Below are 19,874 nucleotides of genomic sequence, written 5' to 3'. Positions count from 1 at the left end.
ACATGAGGAAAAATCACATTATTTAACAAGCTAGTTAAACATAGAGAACAACTCAGAGTTCAGTCTTCCTCTGGTATCACAGCCTATTTATTTGACTTACAAGGTAATTCTCAATATTGCTTGAAATTTTTAGTGCACAGAATTAATTTTGTCTCAGAAGGAATCAACAATAATAGTATTTTGAGTGCCACCGTGTTCAACTTGCACTGTGGGTTCCTGAAAAACCCTTTGTGACTTATGTGCCATGGTACTAGCTAGAATTTTTTGGAGATTATACAAGAACTCATGACATAAAGCTCCAAGAGATTACACCCAATTCTGCGTCAGCCCCTATTTTGTGAATACCAACACTGTCAGTAATACCATACCAACTTAGTTTTAGGAAAAGTTCAAGCTGGCCCTACTTAAAAGAAACAAAAGTTTCCAAAGAAAGCTATGTTTTCTCACAGCTCTGATGCAAGCTAAAGAACAGGCCACTTCAACTTGGTCCATTTATTTTCCATTAAAAAAAAAAAAAAAAAAAAAAAAAAAAAAAGATGAAGGAAACATTGTCAGTTAAGTGTCACACATTGAATAACCCAAGACACAGTGAGATGTTCCGAGAAAGCATTGCAAGAACAAGTTGCCTCAGCTCACAGTAGATGTAACGCAGGTGGTAAAGGAGCACAACTGTGCACGCTAAAACAGCTCTCACTAGAAGGCTGACTACTTTCTAACAGGCTCTTTGCGATGGGAAATTTATTCCTGATGTTACAACTAGAAGAGGAAGCTATTCCGTTATGCACATTTACTATGTGATTAGCTACTACAGCTGAACCACCATAGGTGGAATCAATGGTTAGGCATCAGTACGAAAATTGCAATCAAAACTGAACAAGTTAGCAGCAGTACTGCTCCTTTACGTGCCAAGTCTCTTCCACAAAGTAAACATTATTTTCAAATACAAATCCTTCCAAGCTGCTTTTAAATATCCCACACACTGTTTATGTATTTACTTTTGTTCTTTCCTCAATAAAAATAATTTGTTGTGCTTCTCATGGCATAACCGTGTTACACTACCATGTACTCTTCCGTTGCCTACTCAGTTTTGATGGGGGAACTACATAAAATAAATTTCTGGAGCACTTATTATTAGAATAACCAAATAGCTTTAATAAAAAGTGTTGCTGCCATTAAAAAGGCAGAGGATAAAAAAAAAAAAAATTAAAGCTCTTTATTAACTTATCACTAAAATCTACAATATTCCACAAAGCTTACATAAGTCACAGCAACATTACGCTGTTAAGAGGACAGTACAACATTTGTCAGGATCTGTTTATTATCTGCATATGCAATTTATTAGCCAGTTGATCTACAAGATATTATTTACCACAGGCAAACTAGATACTGTGCTTTTAGGAAACCTGCATAGAAATGTTTTGATGTTTCTTTTATTTTGGATGTATTTACAAAAAGGATTTCTATGTGTGTTAGCAATAAATAATCCCAATATTCAAAATGTCAGTGCTCATGCACACACCGACAAGATGGTCGCATGCTTTAAAAATATTATTTACAGTACAGTCTCCTTCATAGCCCTCTCCCTAATAATAGCAGAAAGTGCATTTTCTTCTAGAGTCTTTCTCCTTTCCTTTTGTTTTCATTTAGTCTTGCTTCTGAGGGATACAGCCTTCCATCTCAACAACTTCTGGCCAGCCTTCATACTTGTTTGTGTCCTTGTTGTTCTTTATATGCTATAAATAAAAAATATCAATCTATTGTTAACATAAAGTCATTAATCCTTTTGCTTTAACTCACAACTTTAAAAGACATTTTATTTGCTTATTTTCAGGCCACGGACAAAGAGAAGACATCACTATCAGCCTCTTGTGCTTTGTATTAAGTACAACAATCTCTCAGTATTCAACACAACGTAACTTGTTTAGACAAGTGTATGCTAAAAACAGTTAAGCCATACCAGGAAAACATTTTAAAAATTTGTTTTAGATGTTTATTTAGGAAGACAGACAAGCAAGGGAAAGACCAACTGCATTACAACATGAACCACTAGGAAAATATATATGAGGATACTAAATTTACAAGGCACTGAGAGGGAACAGTTGGATTTTTAAAGAACATTATTTAATGTTGAATGTTCGCCTTTTTTAAAAATTAGAAGTTTATGTTTCTACCCAGCAGCCATCTGCAGTCAGGCAAGACGTGGCTGCCTCCAAGAGTTTGTCACTGCTCCTGCACTAGTTCCCACTCCCTTGCAAAGCTGGTAGAAAAGAATGTGCCTTCCATATTGTCCTAGTACAAAGCTACCTTTACCGGTAATTAAAGGCAACAATGACATACAGAATTGTAACAGCTGAAGTACGGGAACATACTCAATTTCATGAATTTTGCTATGGCAGCAATAATTTTTGACAGAATAGCAAAGTGAACAGTGGGGAACGCCAACACCTTAACTACCACTTACCTTTGGGAGGTCTACCATTGTTGCTAGTACATCTAAAATACAAGCATTAGGCACTAAGTTTTGAATTCTTCAGTTCAACTGGATTTATTAAGAAGATAAATTACCCAGTTATTGGGTTAATAAGATCTAGCCCATATAAGATTTTTTTTTCTTATTTCTGAATCACCAAAGAATCTTTTTGTACATTTAAAAGGAGGCGGCTAGTCAAGGAATAAATTTGAAAATAACAGTGTGTCACTACTGCAATAGATACCCATCTTGAACAAATGCATGGTATTTATAAAACGTGCTATGCCTTCATTAATGTAAGCTGTTAAATTCCAGTAGAGCTATAGAATCACAGACCTGTTCAAATGGACTTTTGGTCTTAATTCCTTTTCCACCGCAGAAGACCCAGTTGTCTCTAAAGCCAAGGTTAGTAATAGATGTGCTTCCTAATTCAGCGATCAGTTTCCGTGCTTCCTCATTAAGCCTTGAGCAAAACAGAGTTCAGTATGTGAATAAAATACATGCCCTTACGGCTTTCATTGTTCAATGGACCATTCCCGCTTTAATCTGATTAAATATAGTTTAAGTCAGTCAGTATTGGACAAGATCTTTCAAAATCAGATAAAGCTAGTTCTAAAATCACCTGATCTAATGAGCACTGCTCTTTAATATTATAATCTCAATGAACCAGCATACAAACCTATCAGTACATCAACAAAAGCCAAGAACCTTCTCCTGTGAAAATACAGACATACATCTCAAGTCATGTTAGCAATTCTCCTAGAAACTACAAGAGTCAGCTTTTAAAGTAAATGTTGTTTGCAGGCTCAAGCTGAAGTCTAGATAAAGCAAAAGCTATTTTAGATTAAAAGAATGAACTAAATATATGAAAGGAAGTCTTGTCTGCTTGGGTCAGTTAAAAATTTAGAATGCTGCCCCACAGCATCGTCCAAGTATGAGATTTTAGTACAGAAGGGAAAACAATTCTGTAGGGTAAGTTATCATTCCAAAACCTCCAAATAACAGCTCTTTCTTTCTTTCTTTCAGTTACTGCATTTGCTCGATCACTAAAAAGATACACAACTTCTGATTATTACTACTTACTGAGATATAATTGTATGACTGACTTAAGCTAAAATTATGAAAATTACTAAAGTACTTTGGAGGTTTTTCGCATAACGCACACTCCCAAGTTTCTAAAACATTAGGGCAGCTTATATTTAATTAAAAAAATAATTACCTTTTAAACATATTGGTTCTTCATAATTTTAATGGTTTTCAAGAACTGACATTTATGATTGCCATCAACCCTCAGTGGTAAGGTTTTGGCTAATTATGTCATATCACTAAGAAGCAGTAGTTCCTGGCTGTCAGCTTGAATGGGCCAAATTCACCTTCTTGGTTAGCTGATATTTTATCTACATACAAGCTTTCAAAAACATCAGCTGTGACAAGATTATTGAAACAAACTAACTACTTATTATCTAAAACATCAAAGAAGAAAGGAAAATGAGCAAAAAGAAAAGTTACAGAACAAGTGAACAGAGCAAACAGAAGATCCAGCCTTGGCATAAAGAAGCGTTAAATTGCTTCCTTCTCCTAAAAGCAGTGAACATACAGACACTTAACTATTTGCTGCAAATATTGCACACTGCAAAGTCAGGACTTTGTCATAGGAAAGCTGCTCCTGTATCAAAAATACAAACAAGCTATGGATAACAAATTGTATGAGAAGAGAAAATAACGTACAAAACACATCAGTAAAAAATTAAATATTATTAGAATATTGTAAGAAAAGGAAACAAAAAACCCCTCTATCAGCCAAAAAAAATTAAAAAGTGGGTACAAATGCTAGGAGAGCACGTAGAAACCTACAGGGTCTTCAGGAACCATATAGCAGTTGCTAATTAGTCAACTATTAGTCTCTAGCCTTTTCAGATTTTCAAACACTTGTGATATTTCTGCTAAAGGGTTCTCATGGTTTAACAGGACAGGGTCTAATTTATTGTTTCTCTATTGCTGGGATCACAAAAGCAACACCTAACAGTCCTCTACGTAAATACATACATAACCCATTACACCAGGTTAGTTTTAACTCCATCTTTGTTGTCCCCAAATCATATCAGCATTATAAAACTAATAAACTGAAAGCATAGCTTCAAATCCATCATCTTGGAAGAACAAAACTTTATGAAAAGTCATTTTGTGATAAAGAATGCTTTTTTTTTCCCCCCCTCAGTATGAAACAGCATTTAAAAGCTTAAGCAATATTTGCTGTATAAATAAATTACATACTTGGTTGCACCATCATCATATGTTCCCATTAACACTATTGTTCCATCTTGGATGGACTTCAGAAATTCAATAAATGGTGCCACATCTGAAAAGAGAGAGAACACAAACCTGTTTAATAACATCCCATATTTAAACACCTGCAATGCCTTCCTGTGAAAACACTCCTTTTAAGAATATTGGTAAGTGTACTTATAAATTTACACAAAGATGCTAAGCGGAAGAAAGGTGAAACGCATCAGAGAACTTTTACATTTTATAGAAAGGGTTTCATCCATATTGTGTAAAGACATAACCACAAGTGGGAACTACTCGGGAGAACAAGTGCATTTGTTTAACCAAACCATTCCCTCCCACCTCAACTATTTGTGTTTCTTTAAAGTTGCACTTTCATCACAATTACAAAGGTAGAGGTGAAGCACACCCTTAACTATCACCTTAAACCACCACACAAAATGGAGATGGAACCTGGGGTAGGGAGGTGCGGAAGGGAAAAATAAAAGTTAAAAAAAAAAAAAAATAAAAAAAAAAAAGGCATTTATTTCTCTCTAACCAGCTAAGGTAACTGCACCTACCTCCTCCCCACATGTCAAAGAATTTAGTGTCTAATGGTTCTCCTGTTTTGCCTGGAGAAAAAGAAATATTTGGTGTCATCAAATAGAGCCAAAATTATTTTAGAGACAACGTGCCCAACTCTTCTTAATGACTCTTTCAGATGAAGTGCTGCAGAAGACACCATATAAATCAATTACTATGGTAACTCTTATCTTTTATGAAGATTGCTCCTTAAACAGCATAGTAGTTTGTGAAAAGGTGTAGGAAAAGGTAAGGGGGGGGGGGAGTGGGGAAGAGAAGCAGCAAACTTGTATTTTATATTCCACTTGAAGCAAAATCGAACAAAAAGCCCACAGCCTCTGAAACCAATAAAGTGAATTCACTTCATATATTTGCTTTTTTAAAAAAGTTGTTTTTGCAAAAATAAGATAGTACAGCTATAGGTTGCCTTTAGTGACATGTGAAAAGTAAGAAAGATTAGAAATTACACTGCGTGTTTTGCTACAGACTGGAAATTCTTGGTCAATTTAAACATCCAGAACAAATAGAAGAAAGTGAATGAAATAGTAGTTTCATTAGCTGCTTGCTTTTTTTTGTTGTTGTTTTTACTATGCTGTTGACAAACACTGAAGTAAGGTAGACCGGGGTTTTTTAATGCATACTTTCATTTAAATTTTGAAAGACAGGGAGAAAGACTGGCAGCTATATAATACAGAGGCAAGTATTTTGGTTTTGAACAGATTGAGACAATTTAGGAGGACAAAATAGGATTAAGGCAAGTATTGTTCAAGTCATGCTTTAGATGACATAAACCTGAGTACAGTCCAAAAGCAACATGAATTTATACTGCAGTGAAATGACAAAGTGCTATCTCAGTGCTACAAGGAATTGCTTCCTACACATTAAAGACAAATCCGCCAGTATTGACATTCAGTTCAGCTTTCGAGGTGGCACACAGGTCAGTTTGTTTGGTTTTGATGGAAGAATCCTGAACACAATTAAATAACATGACATATTTAGGCAGAAGATCTATAGATATGGATTAATCAAATATACTGATTTCAAGCTAGAAAATAATGAGCTGGTCTTTCCATGTAGTAACAGAACTGTCAAGCAAGTTTCACTGAAAAGAGAGCAAGAGAAGAATTTCGTTTACACAGCTTTATTAGTAATGGCAATGCACAAAGTGCATTAGGAATTTATCTCATATATCACCGAGACTGTCACCACACAGCACTCCACTATTGTTATTACATGTTTTTAGAAACAAAAATGTAGGTTTTCTGCTAACAAAAAGGTTTAAGTGCCAAGATCTGAAACGATCTCAGTATAAATATGACTAATATTTCCTTTTCTTCTCCTGCTTGCCTTTCACCGTCTCAGTATTTCACCTTAAATTTCAGAAAAAAATTGAAAATTAAGACAGTCTGCTCACTCAAAATGTCACTTACCGTTGACCAAGGCCACATTTATTCCTCTGCCAACATTATTTTTAACTCCACTCATTAAACTGAAACAAAATAAACAATTTTATTTTTAATAGGACAACTTACTGATGTGAAATATTTCTGGGTTTTAGATAGGATCTATCAAATTGTGAAAGATACAGTTGAAAGACCATTCATGAGTTACTTAAATAAAGCAAAATCTCCTTGAACTAACCTGTGTGCTCTTATGGCACCACTGAATTGAGAACAATAGAGTAAATATTCCCAGCTGTATTCATTTCATTTGATCGCTTAATCATCTTTGTTTCAGAGTACGTGTGTGTATATTAAAAGTGTCATAAAAAAAAATAAAAGTGCTGTTAATGTAGTTAAGAAAATTCCCTGCAGTTAAAAAGCCTGAAACAATAATTTTAGGAGCTTAGCACAGTCACATAACCAACATTTTAAGCTTTTTTGTAAGCGCATGATGAACAAAAATGTGTCAATGAGTTTAAAAGCTAACTGAACAGAGGCATTTTAAATCAATATTGCAGCATCACATATGAAAGTCAAAGCAGCTATCTACTTGTACCTATACCAGGACACCTAAATCCAAGAAAAAGAGTAAATACACTGATGTGATTTTAAACAAAAGTTGAATATAATCTTGAAGTACAGCTACACATTCCAACAAAACTGTCACAATCTATTGACACCAATTACTTGGCAAAACTCAAAGTAGCAAAGGAGCTGGAGAGAAGAGATGCACTGTGAAATGGAAGCCTTCCAGAGCTGTAAAGAATGTGAATTCTTCACGGGAATGTGAAGACCTGGCTAGGATGCTGTGCTGCCATGGGCTGTGGTGGGTGTACCACTCCAGTGAGAGGAAGCTTCCAGACTTCCTCATCCTTTTTCACTGGTACTGTGTAAAGAGATCTGTTCTGCCTCAGGCCCCAAATATCCCAGCATTAACATTTTGAAGCTAGGAGTAAAAGAGTTAACATACACAAGGTGAAAGAGGACTAAGGGTTGAAAAAATTACATAAATTAAGATGATGAAGTCTTCAGCTGAGATTCATGAAAGCACCACTGCGTAAGCATATAGGTGCACATATCTCATTAATTACAAACACATTCTAACAGATGCTTTAATCCCATTCTGATCAAGATTTCTTTAACCTCTGTAGCTTGCTCTAGGAAGGGGCTGCAGATGTGCACAATCCTGTTATGTTCAAAACTTTTTTCACATTTCTTCTGCAATCATATGGTTGTCAGGTCACGTCTGAACATCTATTCTAAGCAAAGTTTCAGAAGGACCACATCCTTACATACACAACTGCAACGTCAGTTTTGTCATGGTAACTTAATAGTGACAGGCTAGAAACAAGAAACGGTCTATCACAGAAGTATGACAAAAATTGTCCTCTCTGATGCTATCTTTTGCATCCAGGATGAAGACAGAAGCCAAAATTTAAAGGAATGTTGAATTTAATAGACAGCTATCAGGAACAGACTCAGTATTAACTAGTTCAGAGATGCCATGAAAGATTACAGGTTAATGACAACTCTTGGCAGAGTGACTTAGGTTGTAAAGAATTTGTAATCAGAGATGAAAGAGTCCATATTCTTCTGTCAGTCCTCTAAGTCATACCATCTGCCAAAAAATTCTGATTAAAACTCTTAATTCAATAACTTCCAGAACAGAAGACTTGAAATTTTCTAGTTAGTAGGGAACTCCAGAAGTATTTCAGCCACTGGAGGATCATTTCTGCTCTGATCACATGACTTTCATGTCACATTTAAGCATCCGTTATACTATATATATATATTGTATATATACATGTATATATACAATAAAAACAGATGGCAAATAAAGACTGAAAACATAAATGAAAAAAGGCAATGAAGTTCTGAACACATTCCTTTGCTCATATAAACTTTACTGGACATTTCATTTACCAAAAAGAGTAAGAACTTCCCTTTATTTTAACTACAAAATTCTCTGTAAATAAATGCCAATCAAAAAATACCCTATACTGGGGTGACTAGACACTGAAAATCCACAGGTACATAACAAAAGTTATAACAGATTTCAGACAACAAAAAAAAATCCTGCAAATATGAACACAAGAATTATTAAAGGAATGTAGCGCAACATTCCGCTACAAGGCTACTGCAGCAGTCTTGGAACTGGCTTCTTAATAGAAGTAAAACTGCATGGAGAAGTTGCTAGTAAAGTATAGTGATATCACTCCTTCTCCTAAAAAGCCCATGAAGTAGCAGCTACAGTATCTAATATTTTGATGATGACTACAGTATGGTTTTTTCTAATTTGAATTACGTCCTTCCAATATAGAACAAGGCTATAACTGAATTCCTATACAGCAGAATTCCTATTCCACTCCAAAATACCTATATAATTAAAAATTGAGAAATTAAATGGATTTTGAATTATATTAGCACCTTTAGTGCTCTCATAAACCAAGTGACATCTTTATGTTTAATACACAGCAAAAACCCTACACTGTAAATATCATTGACGAATGGTAAAAATTTGTCCCTGCTTCCTTGTCTTGGGGGTATACAGAAGAATACAAAGCAATCAGAAGAAAGCATTTGGCAGGAGTATGTTCACAAAATATCGCTAAAAAAAAAAGAAAAAAAGACCTACTGAAGAGGACATCTGTTACTTTAGAGCTCTGAGATGCTACACTTTACACACTCGAGACAGCTCATGCGCTGTCACAAACACAGCAGGCTGTAATGTGACGGTTTTCTCACAGGAGGGCAACCGTTCATCAGTTTCAGAATTCTTCCAACAATCTATAATCAACAAGTTATGGGAGCTTTTGAAAGAGAAATGAAACATCTTGCAACCAAAGCAGGAGATAATAGAAGATTAATAACATTTTCGGGTGTACATTTAAATAGACATGACAAGTCCTGTTCAAAGGAATTCAGAAAGATTTTTCCCAAGGGAAACTGGACTTCAGACTCCAATAGCTGTGTACTAAAGCGCACACTAGTATTAAAAGAATAAAGGATTTCCTGCCAGCAACTACTTTCTTTTCGTCAGTTTCTTCAGTGAAATATCCAGTAAAGGATTATTATTATTTATTTTTTGGACAGAAACAACAATCTCCTCAGCTAATCAGTAAGTGACACCTTAAAAGAAAAAAAAAAAAACAAACAACAAAACCCACAAACAAACAAAACCCAAACCCTACAATCCTGAAGTTAAAATATTACTTGCACTCCCACAACTTTTAGTCAGTGAATCACCCTAAGTCTTCACAGATATTAAGCTTCCTAGCAAGCAGAATAAGAAGGTAGCAAGTTTTGTTACACCAACAAAAACACCATGTAGAGAGATTAGATGAGACCGTCCAAGGTCACGGAGCAAATCCGTAAGAACGGAAAGCAGAACCTCGCAGCTTTTAGTTAGTATGTGTCATCCCTGAGCTCGTGCTCACTTTGCATGTGCTCCCCAAGTACACGCTCATGCTCCACTACACACATACTCCTACACAAGAGAGCAAGCTTGAGCTAAGTCAACTGCACATAAAAACACCTTGAAATCTGAATGGTGCTCGTGTTTCTGCTAATAATGCAAAGTGAAGAAGCTGTACATGTTTAGTTGTCAGCGAAAAATCCCGTTTCAACTTCACTACATCTTAATTGCTAGTTAGTGCTAAAAATACCGTCTTCTAAGATCATTTAAGACTAATCTTACAGAGTTACTTTACCGAGTAAAGTGATGGAAAATGTAAACCAATCCTTTTTATTGTCTTGTAGATTAGTTATCCTGTTTACTATATTACATAGGATTATGTTGTTCACAGTGAAGTTGCCATTTGCTCCAGAATTCATTAGCACTAACTGCTGTACACGCCACCTGAACCACTGTTACTAACACAGCGTGGGATGAACAGCTAAACCGGAGTAGTTTAAATGCAAATGAAAGCAAAGGCTTGTAAGGGTGACTGATATGAAAAAAAAAAAAATCTCCTTTCAGTAATGCTAACATCATGTCTTTTCTGACATATGACATGTAAAATTGAGTGGATAGATGATGCTATACAAAGCTGCACACTCTGGGTGACAGTAAGCAGGAACAACCTAAGAGCAAAGAAACAGGCTAAAAAAAACTATTAATATTGCTATTATGGGGAAACCCGAAAGGTATTCAATATTCTAGACACAGTATTACTGATAATACTGTGTTAAAAATATGGTTATAAACAGGACAAACTCAAAACCAAACTGTGTTTCAAGAGTTCCTTTCCTCATTTTACAATTATTTTAAGTTTATTGAAGTTTATTAAAACTTTAATTAGCATCAGCACAATAATGACTGATCATTAATATACTATTTTTCCCTTTTATTTTTTCTTTTTAAGTTATCCTTTAAAGAAAAGTGGAAAATATGTCCTGACATTGGTACTATGGAAATAGACAGTTTATAAGATGACTTGAAAAAGACAATTCCACAGCACGGTTTTAGCTGATGACCTTCAGTTAGAGGTAGCAACAGTGATTACTTAAAAATACAGTTCTTCGCAGAATTACTATTACAGCCACAAGAACATGTTGCTTGCAGGCAAGTTTGCATCCGGCCTGACAAAGTCAAACTAATACTTAATTCTGTAAACTGGAAGGTGTCAGCTATCTTGCATGTATTAAAATACCATACATTTCTGCATTTACTGCCAAGTATTAAGTATGCTTCATCAGAGATTAAGTTATAATGCAATATAATTTTTTCATGTGGTCAAACCGTTGGCAAAACAAAACCTACGAAGCATCATTTAAACTACTGATTTTGTCTGCAAAGGGATCCAAGGCAGCATCTGAAAAAGATACTTGGAGACAACAGGTAAAAATACTTACACATTATCTTCTACACAAATTTTAGGTCCAACTACATTCGCTGCTCCACTTGCCATTTTGAATGCAAAATGCTTTTCAGGACAAGCTTTAGAGATCCCACATTTGTATCTTGGAGGTTTTGTAGCTTTCAAAGGGAAATAAAACAGGATTTTAGCCACAGGTAAGCTCACAAAGAAATACTAGTTTTCTGTACTAATTCAAGGAAAAGAGCAAAGACAAACATTATCTCATCTTCAGTTTCATAGCAGCTTAAAATAATCTAGGTTTCTGCGGTACCTCATTATTCTGCTTTTTATTCTCACCCTGCTGCTTGCTCTGGCACTGTCATCAAAAGCCACAAAATAAAACTACAAGTGAAACGCTAGCAAAAAAGACTTTACCAGAAATTTAGGAAAGTCAGGAAAAGATGAAAATTAGTTTCTGATTGCATTTAAAGTATTTAAAGTGTAATTAAGACTTTAACTATGAAAATTCAACAGTCTTTCCATTATTAGTGAAAGCAAGTCACAGCAGTAACACATGCATATGAACACTCACAGCGTGCAGCTGCATCCAGTGCTGATCTGGCTAAAATGCAGAAAGAAAATTTTTACAAGATGTTACTATTAAAGTGTCATCTGCTATAAAATATCCTATTAATTTAAAACCTTTCTGTACTCCTATAATAACAGGCCGGTTGAAATGAAGTATCAAATAAATCTGAACATTATGTTCCCGATATAAAACATTACACAACAGAAGAATGGAAGTGATCGGGAACCACATTTAGAAGCACTGCCTTAATTTATGACACTCCGATTAACACATGGAGGTATAAGACCACCAGGGATTTGTGGAGGTGTGGGCGGTGAAGCTAAATTAGTACTCTTCTTACAGCTTTACCAGGACAGGGGTTTCTTCCACCTAACACTGGCAGCCCGCAACTCAAGTGCATTTGAACACAACCACGGATGAGTCCCTTTCCTGTGATAGCAAGAGACACCAGTGACCTCATCATGCACATATCTATAATATATCTGTCAATATTTAATGACACCTGTGTCTCTTCAATGATTATTTAAAGATGCCTCTGGTGACAGGTTCAGATGTCAGCTTACACTGTAGCAGCCTGGAGTTAAACAGCATGAACCCTACCCATGTACCTAAAATTGTTTTTTTGTAATGAAAAATCCCTTTAAAGATAAAGTTGGTTCAAAACATAGACTCTGAATTTTGAGTCACCTCAGCTGCTAATCATTTTCTGTGTAGAACCTGGACACATCTGAAATGTTTTTATTAGTGTACCTGTGCAAGCAAAAACCCCCACCGAAAATGTAAATTTTGAATTGCTTAAGAAACAGAAAGGCAGAGAGCAGATTCCCAGAACCATCGTTCAAGTCACCTAGTCTACAATTCCAGACTAAGACTGTAAGTACCAGTAAACAGAAAAAAACAGGTAAAACTATGCATACTTGGCAGTCAAAAGAATCAAACTGATTAAGAGAGTAGGTTAAATATTTAATACAGAAAATAATACAAATATATATGTATAAGATATATATATATAACAAGGACACACATTAAAAAGAAACATGGAATTCTTAAGTGTAAGAGTCTAAAATCAAGCTTAAAGCAAAATGAATATGATATTCTTGATTAAGGCTCAAGTATGTATTAATAGATGTTCAGAGAAAACAAAGTCATCACTTACCAAATATGTGTCCTAAGTTTGCATCCATTTTTATTTCAAACACTTGAGATATGACATAAAATGTCAATAAAAATATTGCTATGACTACTACCAACTTTGCAGCACCTATTCAGAAACAAAGAAAAGTTTCAAAAAAATTACCTGCAAACAGTAACATTAAGTTTACCGAAATTAACTACATGACACATGTATCAGATTACATTAATGGGAACTCAGAAATAGGATGGTCATTCGTGGACTCCCTAAACGGAAGTAATCTGCAAGAAATGGACAGCATAATGTGCCATAATAAAGCCCATCGGGTTACCATACCAAATACATGCCCCGCTCCCAGCTTTCTCCAGCTTCGCATTTGTCTGACACCAGAGTCCACCAATTCAGCTCAGCAGCTAGGAGAAACCAGGGACTCTTCCATGGAAATCCAGCTTAACAAAATTAACTAAGCTGATCTAACTTGCAAAAAGGAAATTACAAAGGGGAAATTCCTACCTCCCCCCATTCCACTTCCCTGTTCTTAACCATGTGTACCTTTTTCCCCACTGTTCACAAATATTCTCCCCACCCGAACTGAGTTACCTCCACTTCAATGCATGGTCAAGACTGAGCGATTAGGGATCCGTTCATATACCATAGGCCGGCTGCTCTGGCCAGTCAGGTCTGAGCATTACTTTAAAAAAATCCCAAAACCCAACCACACAACAAAAATAAAACCTGCCTCATCTCCTTTTCAACAAATTTAAATTACCAACCTTCAAAAAAGTGAATTTGAAGACGCAGAAGAGCTAATTTAAAAAGTAATAAAAAGCAGTACCTCTGCCTCCCCCCACCACACACACCCCCTTTTAATATGTTGAAGCCTCAGGCAAGCTTGAAGTTTTCCAAGCCTAAGTTCCTCCAGTTCTGAGCAGTCAAACTATCGCCTGGGAGAAGGGCTGGAAGCACACAACCACGGCATTTTACATCTGAATGGAAAAACTAGGTGTATGTGGTACTGCCATGAACCCCACCACTTTTTAGCATTATTTTCAATAGATTTTTACAGAATACTCCACTCTCAGCTTATTGTAAAATACTAACTGACTGAGAGTAGAAACTAGGTGAGGAGGTCCCAGATCAACATCCAACATCGTGCTTTCCTGTCTCACCGTGGTATGTCAAACTATTTGGAAGAAGCAACCTTAGAGCATACTTCCATTTCTTACATTGCTAGCCAAATAAACCCTTCAGAAAAAAACCAAATATAGGTACTCCTGTAAGATCTCAAACTGCTGCTGTGATGGGCTGTTCAGAAAATCTTAAAATAGACAGACTGCTCAGCCTTCAAATGGATGAGAGATGTTAATCAATCCTTCCATATAGCTAAAATAAAAAAAAAAAAAAGGGGTGGTGGTGGTGTATAGAAAAAGAAAAGAAAGATGAAGTAAAAAAACCAAAGGTTTTTTTTTTTTTTTTGCTTGTAGTTCAGTTGTCTTCAACCACTCTCCCTTTTCATATGTGTGAAAATACAACCACAACGCAGATGCAAACTTAATTGTAAAATATTATGCTGGAACTCCAAAAAGTATTGAACTTGAAGGGAAATGAACCACGTGTAAGCACTAAAGAAAACAGATTATCTGAGCATACATTAAGAAGTGGAGAAAAGGTTTTCACAACACTGCTTGCAAAGACATCATGCTACCAGAGTTTGGAATGTGTCATCTAGCAAGTGGCACTTGGAGAGCACGGTCTTTCAGCAGATTGTAGGAGAGATGAACAAGAACTCAGTCTGAGTACCAACCATCCCCTCCACTCTACATCTTGAGCCTTTCAACTGAACTGTGAGCACTCCCTCTAAGGGAGAAGTAAGAAATCTCCCAGAAAATTCTTCTAGCACTTGAACCAAAACTAGCCTGTTTCTTGCTGGTTAAACATTCTACAGGAACTGCCATATCTTCTTTGTCTGTGGGTTTTGGCAACAAAAGTAGCTAGATGGAAGAAAAAAAAAAAAAAAACAAACAAAAAGAAGAGGTTTGGAAAAGTAATTTTCTAGATGATTTAGTCATCTTCTAAAAATTGCAGCATTTGCCAGTTCTTTATCAGATTTACTTTAGCAGGTTGCTCCCAGTTATACATTTTGAGGTTAATAAAACAACTTTAGAAACAGTGACAAAAATCAGGACTAATTTAATGTATTAAGAAGGTTAACATGCAACTCTTGGAAAAGAGGGTGTCATTCTCCCCTAGGAGAGCCAACTAGTTGCTCCTTCTGCAAGGTAACACTACAACTATCGATAAAAGCGCGATGCATCAGAAACTCAAAACCATTCAATTGCCACACAGGCTATTCTACTGCAAGGAAACGTCAAAAATAATATTTTATTGCCGTGTTATATTGGCAAAGGTCTTTTCCTGAATGGTTACTGGGAGGTTGAAAGCTATAAAAGCCTTTTCATGGAGGTAAGTTACTGTCGTAAGGGTTTGAGAAAGTGAGTCTACTTGACAGAAGGTATAGTGGCTGTGAAGTTTCACACACTCTTATAACAGTCCATAGCACTTTTGATCGAGGTGTGAGGCATGGAAAAAAGTTGCTTAAGACATCAACTGGCTATTTCCTTATTCCTTCATCATCTTGCTGAATTAGCAGTCAAAGTATGTCAAGTCATGGCACCTTAATCAGTCACTGCAGATCAGCTGAAGCGTTTTAACCAGCTGCTTGCTCTTGGACTGTCCCAAATTTCAAAATGAGTTTCATTAAAGATCAACTAAAATGCAACAGCAGTGCCTGTTATGCCAGTTAAGGTTATTTTAAAACCATATGGTCACAAGTTGTTAATGCTGTTTATAGCACTTGTTTCACAAGCGGCAAAAGTCTGATTTTACTGAGCATACTTACCCGCTATTCTCATGTTTAGTCTTCAGCCAACACTAATGACACTACTGCATTAAAATAGCCACCTAGGGAAAAAAAAAGGCACATAATTGTAATTACAGCCAAATAAGCAAAAACCAACACAGATTTTTCTAGCCAGTAACATTAATTACTATCACCCTGAATATCTAATTCTTAACACTCACAGTAAAGGGATGAGACTTAAGATGGATTTCTGATGTATTGCTTTCATTTGTTACTCCACAAAACAACTGTTTTGAAAAAACATTAAATTAATTTCATCAAATCCGCTACAAATTCCATTATACTTTCAACTCTTCAATCTGCAACGTAAGTATTTAATAGTGCTATGTACGAGCAGTCTTTGATTTCCTAAACTATGCGATAAACATCAACAACTCCATCTGCATTGCTTCAAAATCCTAGCAACTTTCAGATGCAAGTTATTTGGTAATATAACCTAGCAAACTATGCATTACAGGGAGAAAGATTAAAGTATTTTGGCCTTTAGGATACTGCATCAACTGCACTCAATGAAACTAGAAGGAGGTTATCCTAATACTTTAATCTGCACATTACAGAATTGTAATACATTTGCCACTCATGGCAGCATTCAGAAGATTCACGTGATTGTCAATGCTGACAGAAGCACCAGCCTAGAACTATTTCAGAATGAACTGAAAATCATCACCTACGAGCAAACAACACATAAGCACACGAAAAACTTTCTTCCTGAGAAGAGCTTGCCACCACAAAGTCAGCACAGGCCACAAGCTACACAGACTGCTCAAAGGCTACTGCATTCTCAAGCAACCCCTTGTCCCTGGACTGTAGCAGATCTCTTGCCCTCTGCCTGCAGAGCCACAGCTGCTGCTGGCTCTGCACCACGGTTATGTTCTGCCCACACTGCACGGAGCCTGAACATCATCGTTCTCAAGTTTCCTCCCGCTCCCAACTCAAGAAGCACAGAGCAAAGACTGTGCTGCATAGACACCTGCAGCCACTTGGCACCCTCAGCACTGACACGGTGTCTATGCAAATCAGGTGTGTCAAACATTGTAATCTTTACTAATGAAATACAACATATCTATTAGAAACACAGTAATTTGTTTTAGAACATTTAAGCAGACTAAGCATGTAAAAATTTCTTTTAAATTAACTAAAACTAGAATTTGCTCAAAAACATTATGCTACCTGAACTGTTCATCTCATTGCTTCTATTCTTATCATCATAAGAAAAAGCTCTCAGTTACTTTCAAAAATACAAGGCATTCAGGCAAATCACAGTCTGTAATCAGTATTTCCCTTCTGTATTAAACCCCCCTATTTCTAAGTTTGTATTTTGCTGCATAAATACATTTAATATGGAAGAAAAACCCCAACTACTGGCATTCAGGGATCTTGCTGGATCATCTACATCAAGGCCAAATTTGAAATCACATAATGAACTACCATTCTAATCCAAGTAGCTGTTCCTACGCCCCCATCACAAAAGCTACAGCATCCTTAACACTGCAGTCCTATGATGATTTCAAAAATCATCAAAAACCATTATCTTTAGAAATTATTTGAAAAATTACTGTTATTAAAAGTCAGGAAATGCAAATAACAATTTGGAGATCAAAAAAGTGGATCTCATGGTCTACACTAGGGAGGAGAAACTGACATTAAGCAAACAACCTGTTGCCTTCACTTAACTCATTATTTGTAAGTTCCATGAATTGTGTCCAGATCATCTTTGCCACAGACACTGTCATTGTGCTCTGTTGCTTAGAGTTTCCAAGAAAACACCCAGCAGAGAAATAAACCGGAAAAAAACAAATACAAGTATAGAAATACTTCTACTCCATAAGAATCTGAAAACAATCAATGAAGTTTGAAAAGCAGACAAATGTTCTTGAATGCTAAGGTTGTACTACACAGGAAATCACATAGCATATTACAGACATAGTATGTCCATAATATTTATAACCACATATATCATATCCATATATAATACCTTCTTTCAGTGAAAGTCTAGTAGTTATCTGTCTTATAAGAAGGCAAAAAGAATCTTCCAGGGCAGATAAACTCATTTTATATAACTGTGAACAGAATTATTCTAAGCAACTTCCTCTCCCCTCCCTGCCCCAAGAAATATATCAACATTAAAATAAACACTGTCTGTAGTTTGAACAACCACAAGCTTGTTTTAAGCCAGTGCTGGAAAAAAGTTACTTCTTTTACACTATAAACAAAAACATATAATGAGTTCAAGACATGAAAGCAGGAATATGAACAAAATCAACAGAAACTAGAGTGAAACGATCACAATCCAATGTTGACTGCAGAATGCCTTTATCCCAGCACACCCACCCGCCTGTGTCTGATTATTATTTGTTGCCATCAGCCAACACATAACAGGTAAGATGCATTTTTAAGTGTGAAATGGTTTTGATTTAGAAGAAGTAAAAATGAGTATGTTACGCCTCAACTTGAAAGGAATTTTAAAAGTGATTTTGATTCTTCGCCTAAATTACAGCATATCAAAAAAATGTGGGGTTGATCTACAGAATAAATACAGGAATTCTACAGTACAGATAAAACATTGCACAGCATTTTCCAGCTGCAAAGGAATAATTTATGAATGCCAAGTCCTCTTCCTATACAGTACTGTCTTAAAGGGTCTTTTTTAATTCAAGACAGAACAGGAATAAAATAGGACAGCCCACGAGCCCCTATGAATACTTATAGGCCATTATCCCCCATTAGAACTCATAATGGGAATTACAGAAGTGATATAAACATGGATTTGGAGTTTCTAAGTGAGTGTTTTAGGATCATTTAAAAACAAAGAACACAGGACCACAACCAAGGTTGCTCAGACTCAGATGCACAAACACTTTTTTTTTCCTCTTTGACTGCTTTAGGAATGGGCTAAAAAACCCCAAACACTATTTTTCTCCTCTGATATAAGATTCCATCAAGCGGGACAGAATAATTGCAACTTCAGAATCTTCTTGACTTATGAAAGCCCAGTAATATAAATAATCACTTTATTACTACATTAGCATAATTTATCTTTGTCAGGCAGTACAAGAAGCCTCACACCCATCACTTGTCAGAGACTGAGGTAGCAGTGCAGTCTCTAGCAGGGTCTACAGACAGCAATCAGATGAGTACAGCAGAACTCTACACAGATGAAAAGGCCAAGGAGAGCACCACAAAACAGGCAATAGAGGTGACCAATATCTAGAAGTCAAAGTAAAATGGAAAGTTCTGGGAAGCGTTATACAGTCTGTCTGTGAAACATGGATTTTCTTTTCCTGCAGATTGTTTTCTTAGTGCAGAACTTCAGAGGTTTATCAGTCAAGGTCTAAAACTTAGGCAGCAGAAATGAAAAAATCCCACGCATGCAGCACCAAGAGCCTTGAAACAAGAAATGATGTGCAGAAGAACCTAAAGCTGGTGCCTTCAGATGCTGGTTTTCCTTTACACCAAGAGAAAGGAAGTTGTTCTTTCCCAGGGTGGCCTACTGGAAGGAGAGATGTGGCAAACTGCAAGTCTGTATCTATCACAGACAGCAGTAAAGGTGTTTTAAGTCAGAACAAACTGTAGTTACAGTAAGCACAGTCAAATACCTGCACAGGGCACACACATTCATTCACAGGATGAGTATCACTGTGAATTTCAGCTATCCTGTTAAACCTCCAATATTCC

The 19,874-nt window shown here is 36.2% G+C and overlaps 1 protein-coding gene across 4 annotated transcripts in view; it reads right to left on the bottom strand.

Annotated features, from left to right (window-relative positions):
* Positions 1–1,128: 1,128 nt before the first annotated feature.
* Positions 1,129–19,874, bottom strand: part of FAM3C (FAM3 metabolism regulating signaling molecule C) — a 33,484-nt gene continuing 14,738 nt past the window's right edge. For 2 of the 4 annotated variants that reach the window (XM_056340584.1, XM_056340585.1), the window contains exons 2-10: positions 16,179–16,240; positions 13,304–13,408; positions 12,151–12,180; positions 11,614–11,737; positions 6,748–6,806; positions 5,317–5,367; positions 4,745–4,829; positions 2,807–2,933; positions 1,129–1,733 (exon numbers count right to left, since the gene is read on the bottom strand). In XM_056340584.1, coding sequence (XP_056196559.1) covers positions 1,644–1,733; positions 2,807–2,933; positions 4,745–4,829; positions 5,317–5,367; positions 6,748–6,806; positions 11,614–11,737; positions 12,151–12,180; positions 13,304–13,408; positions 16,179–16,191 — 684 coding nt within the window. In that variant the 5' untranslated portion in view covers positions 16,192–16,240 and the 3' untranslated portion in view covers positions 1,129–1,643. The remainder of the gene's footprint in view (positions 1,734–2,806; positions 2,934–4,744; positions 4,830–5,316; positions 5,368–6,747; positions 6,807–11,613; positions 11,738–12,150; positions 12,181–13,303; positions 13,409–16,178; positions 16,241–19,874) is intronic. The other 2 variants (XM_056340588.1, XM_056340586.1) reach the window with 2 other exon arrangements.

The sequence above is a fragment of the Falco biarmicus genome, chromosome 5 (genome assembly GCF_023638135.1).
Source record: "Falco biarmicus isolate bFalBia1 chromosome 5, bFalBia1.pri, whole genome shotgun sequence".
NCBI lineage: Eukaryota > Metazoa > Chordata > Aves > Falconiformes > Falconidae > Falco > Falco biarmicus.
The sequence above is the reverse complement of the archived record's forward strand: the minus strand, read 5'-3'. Positions and strand labels throughout refer to the sequence as shown.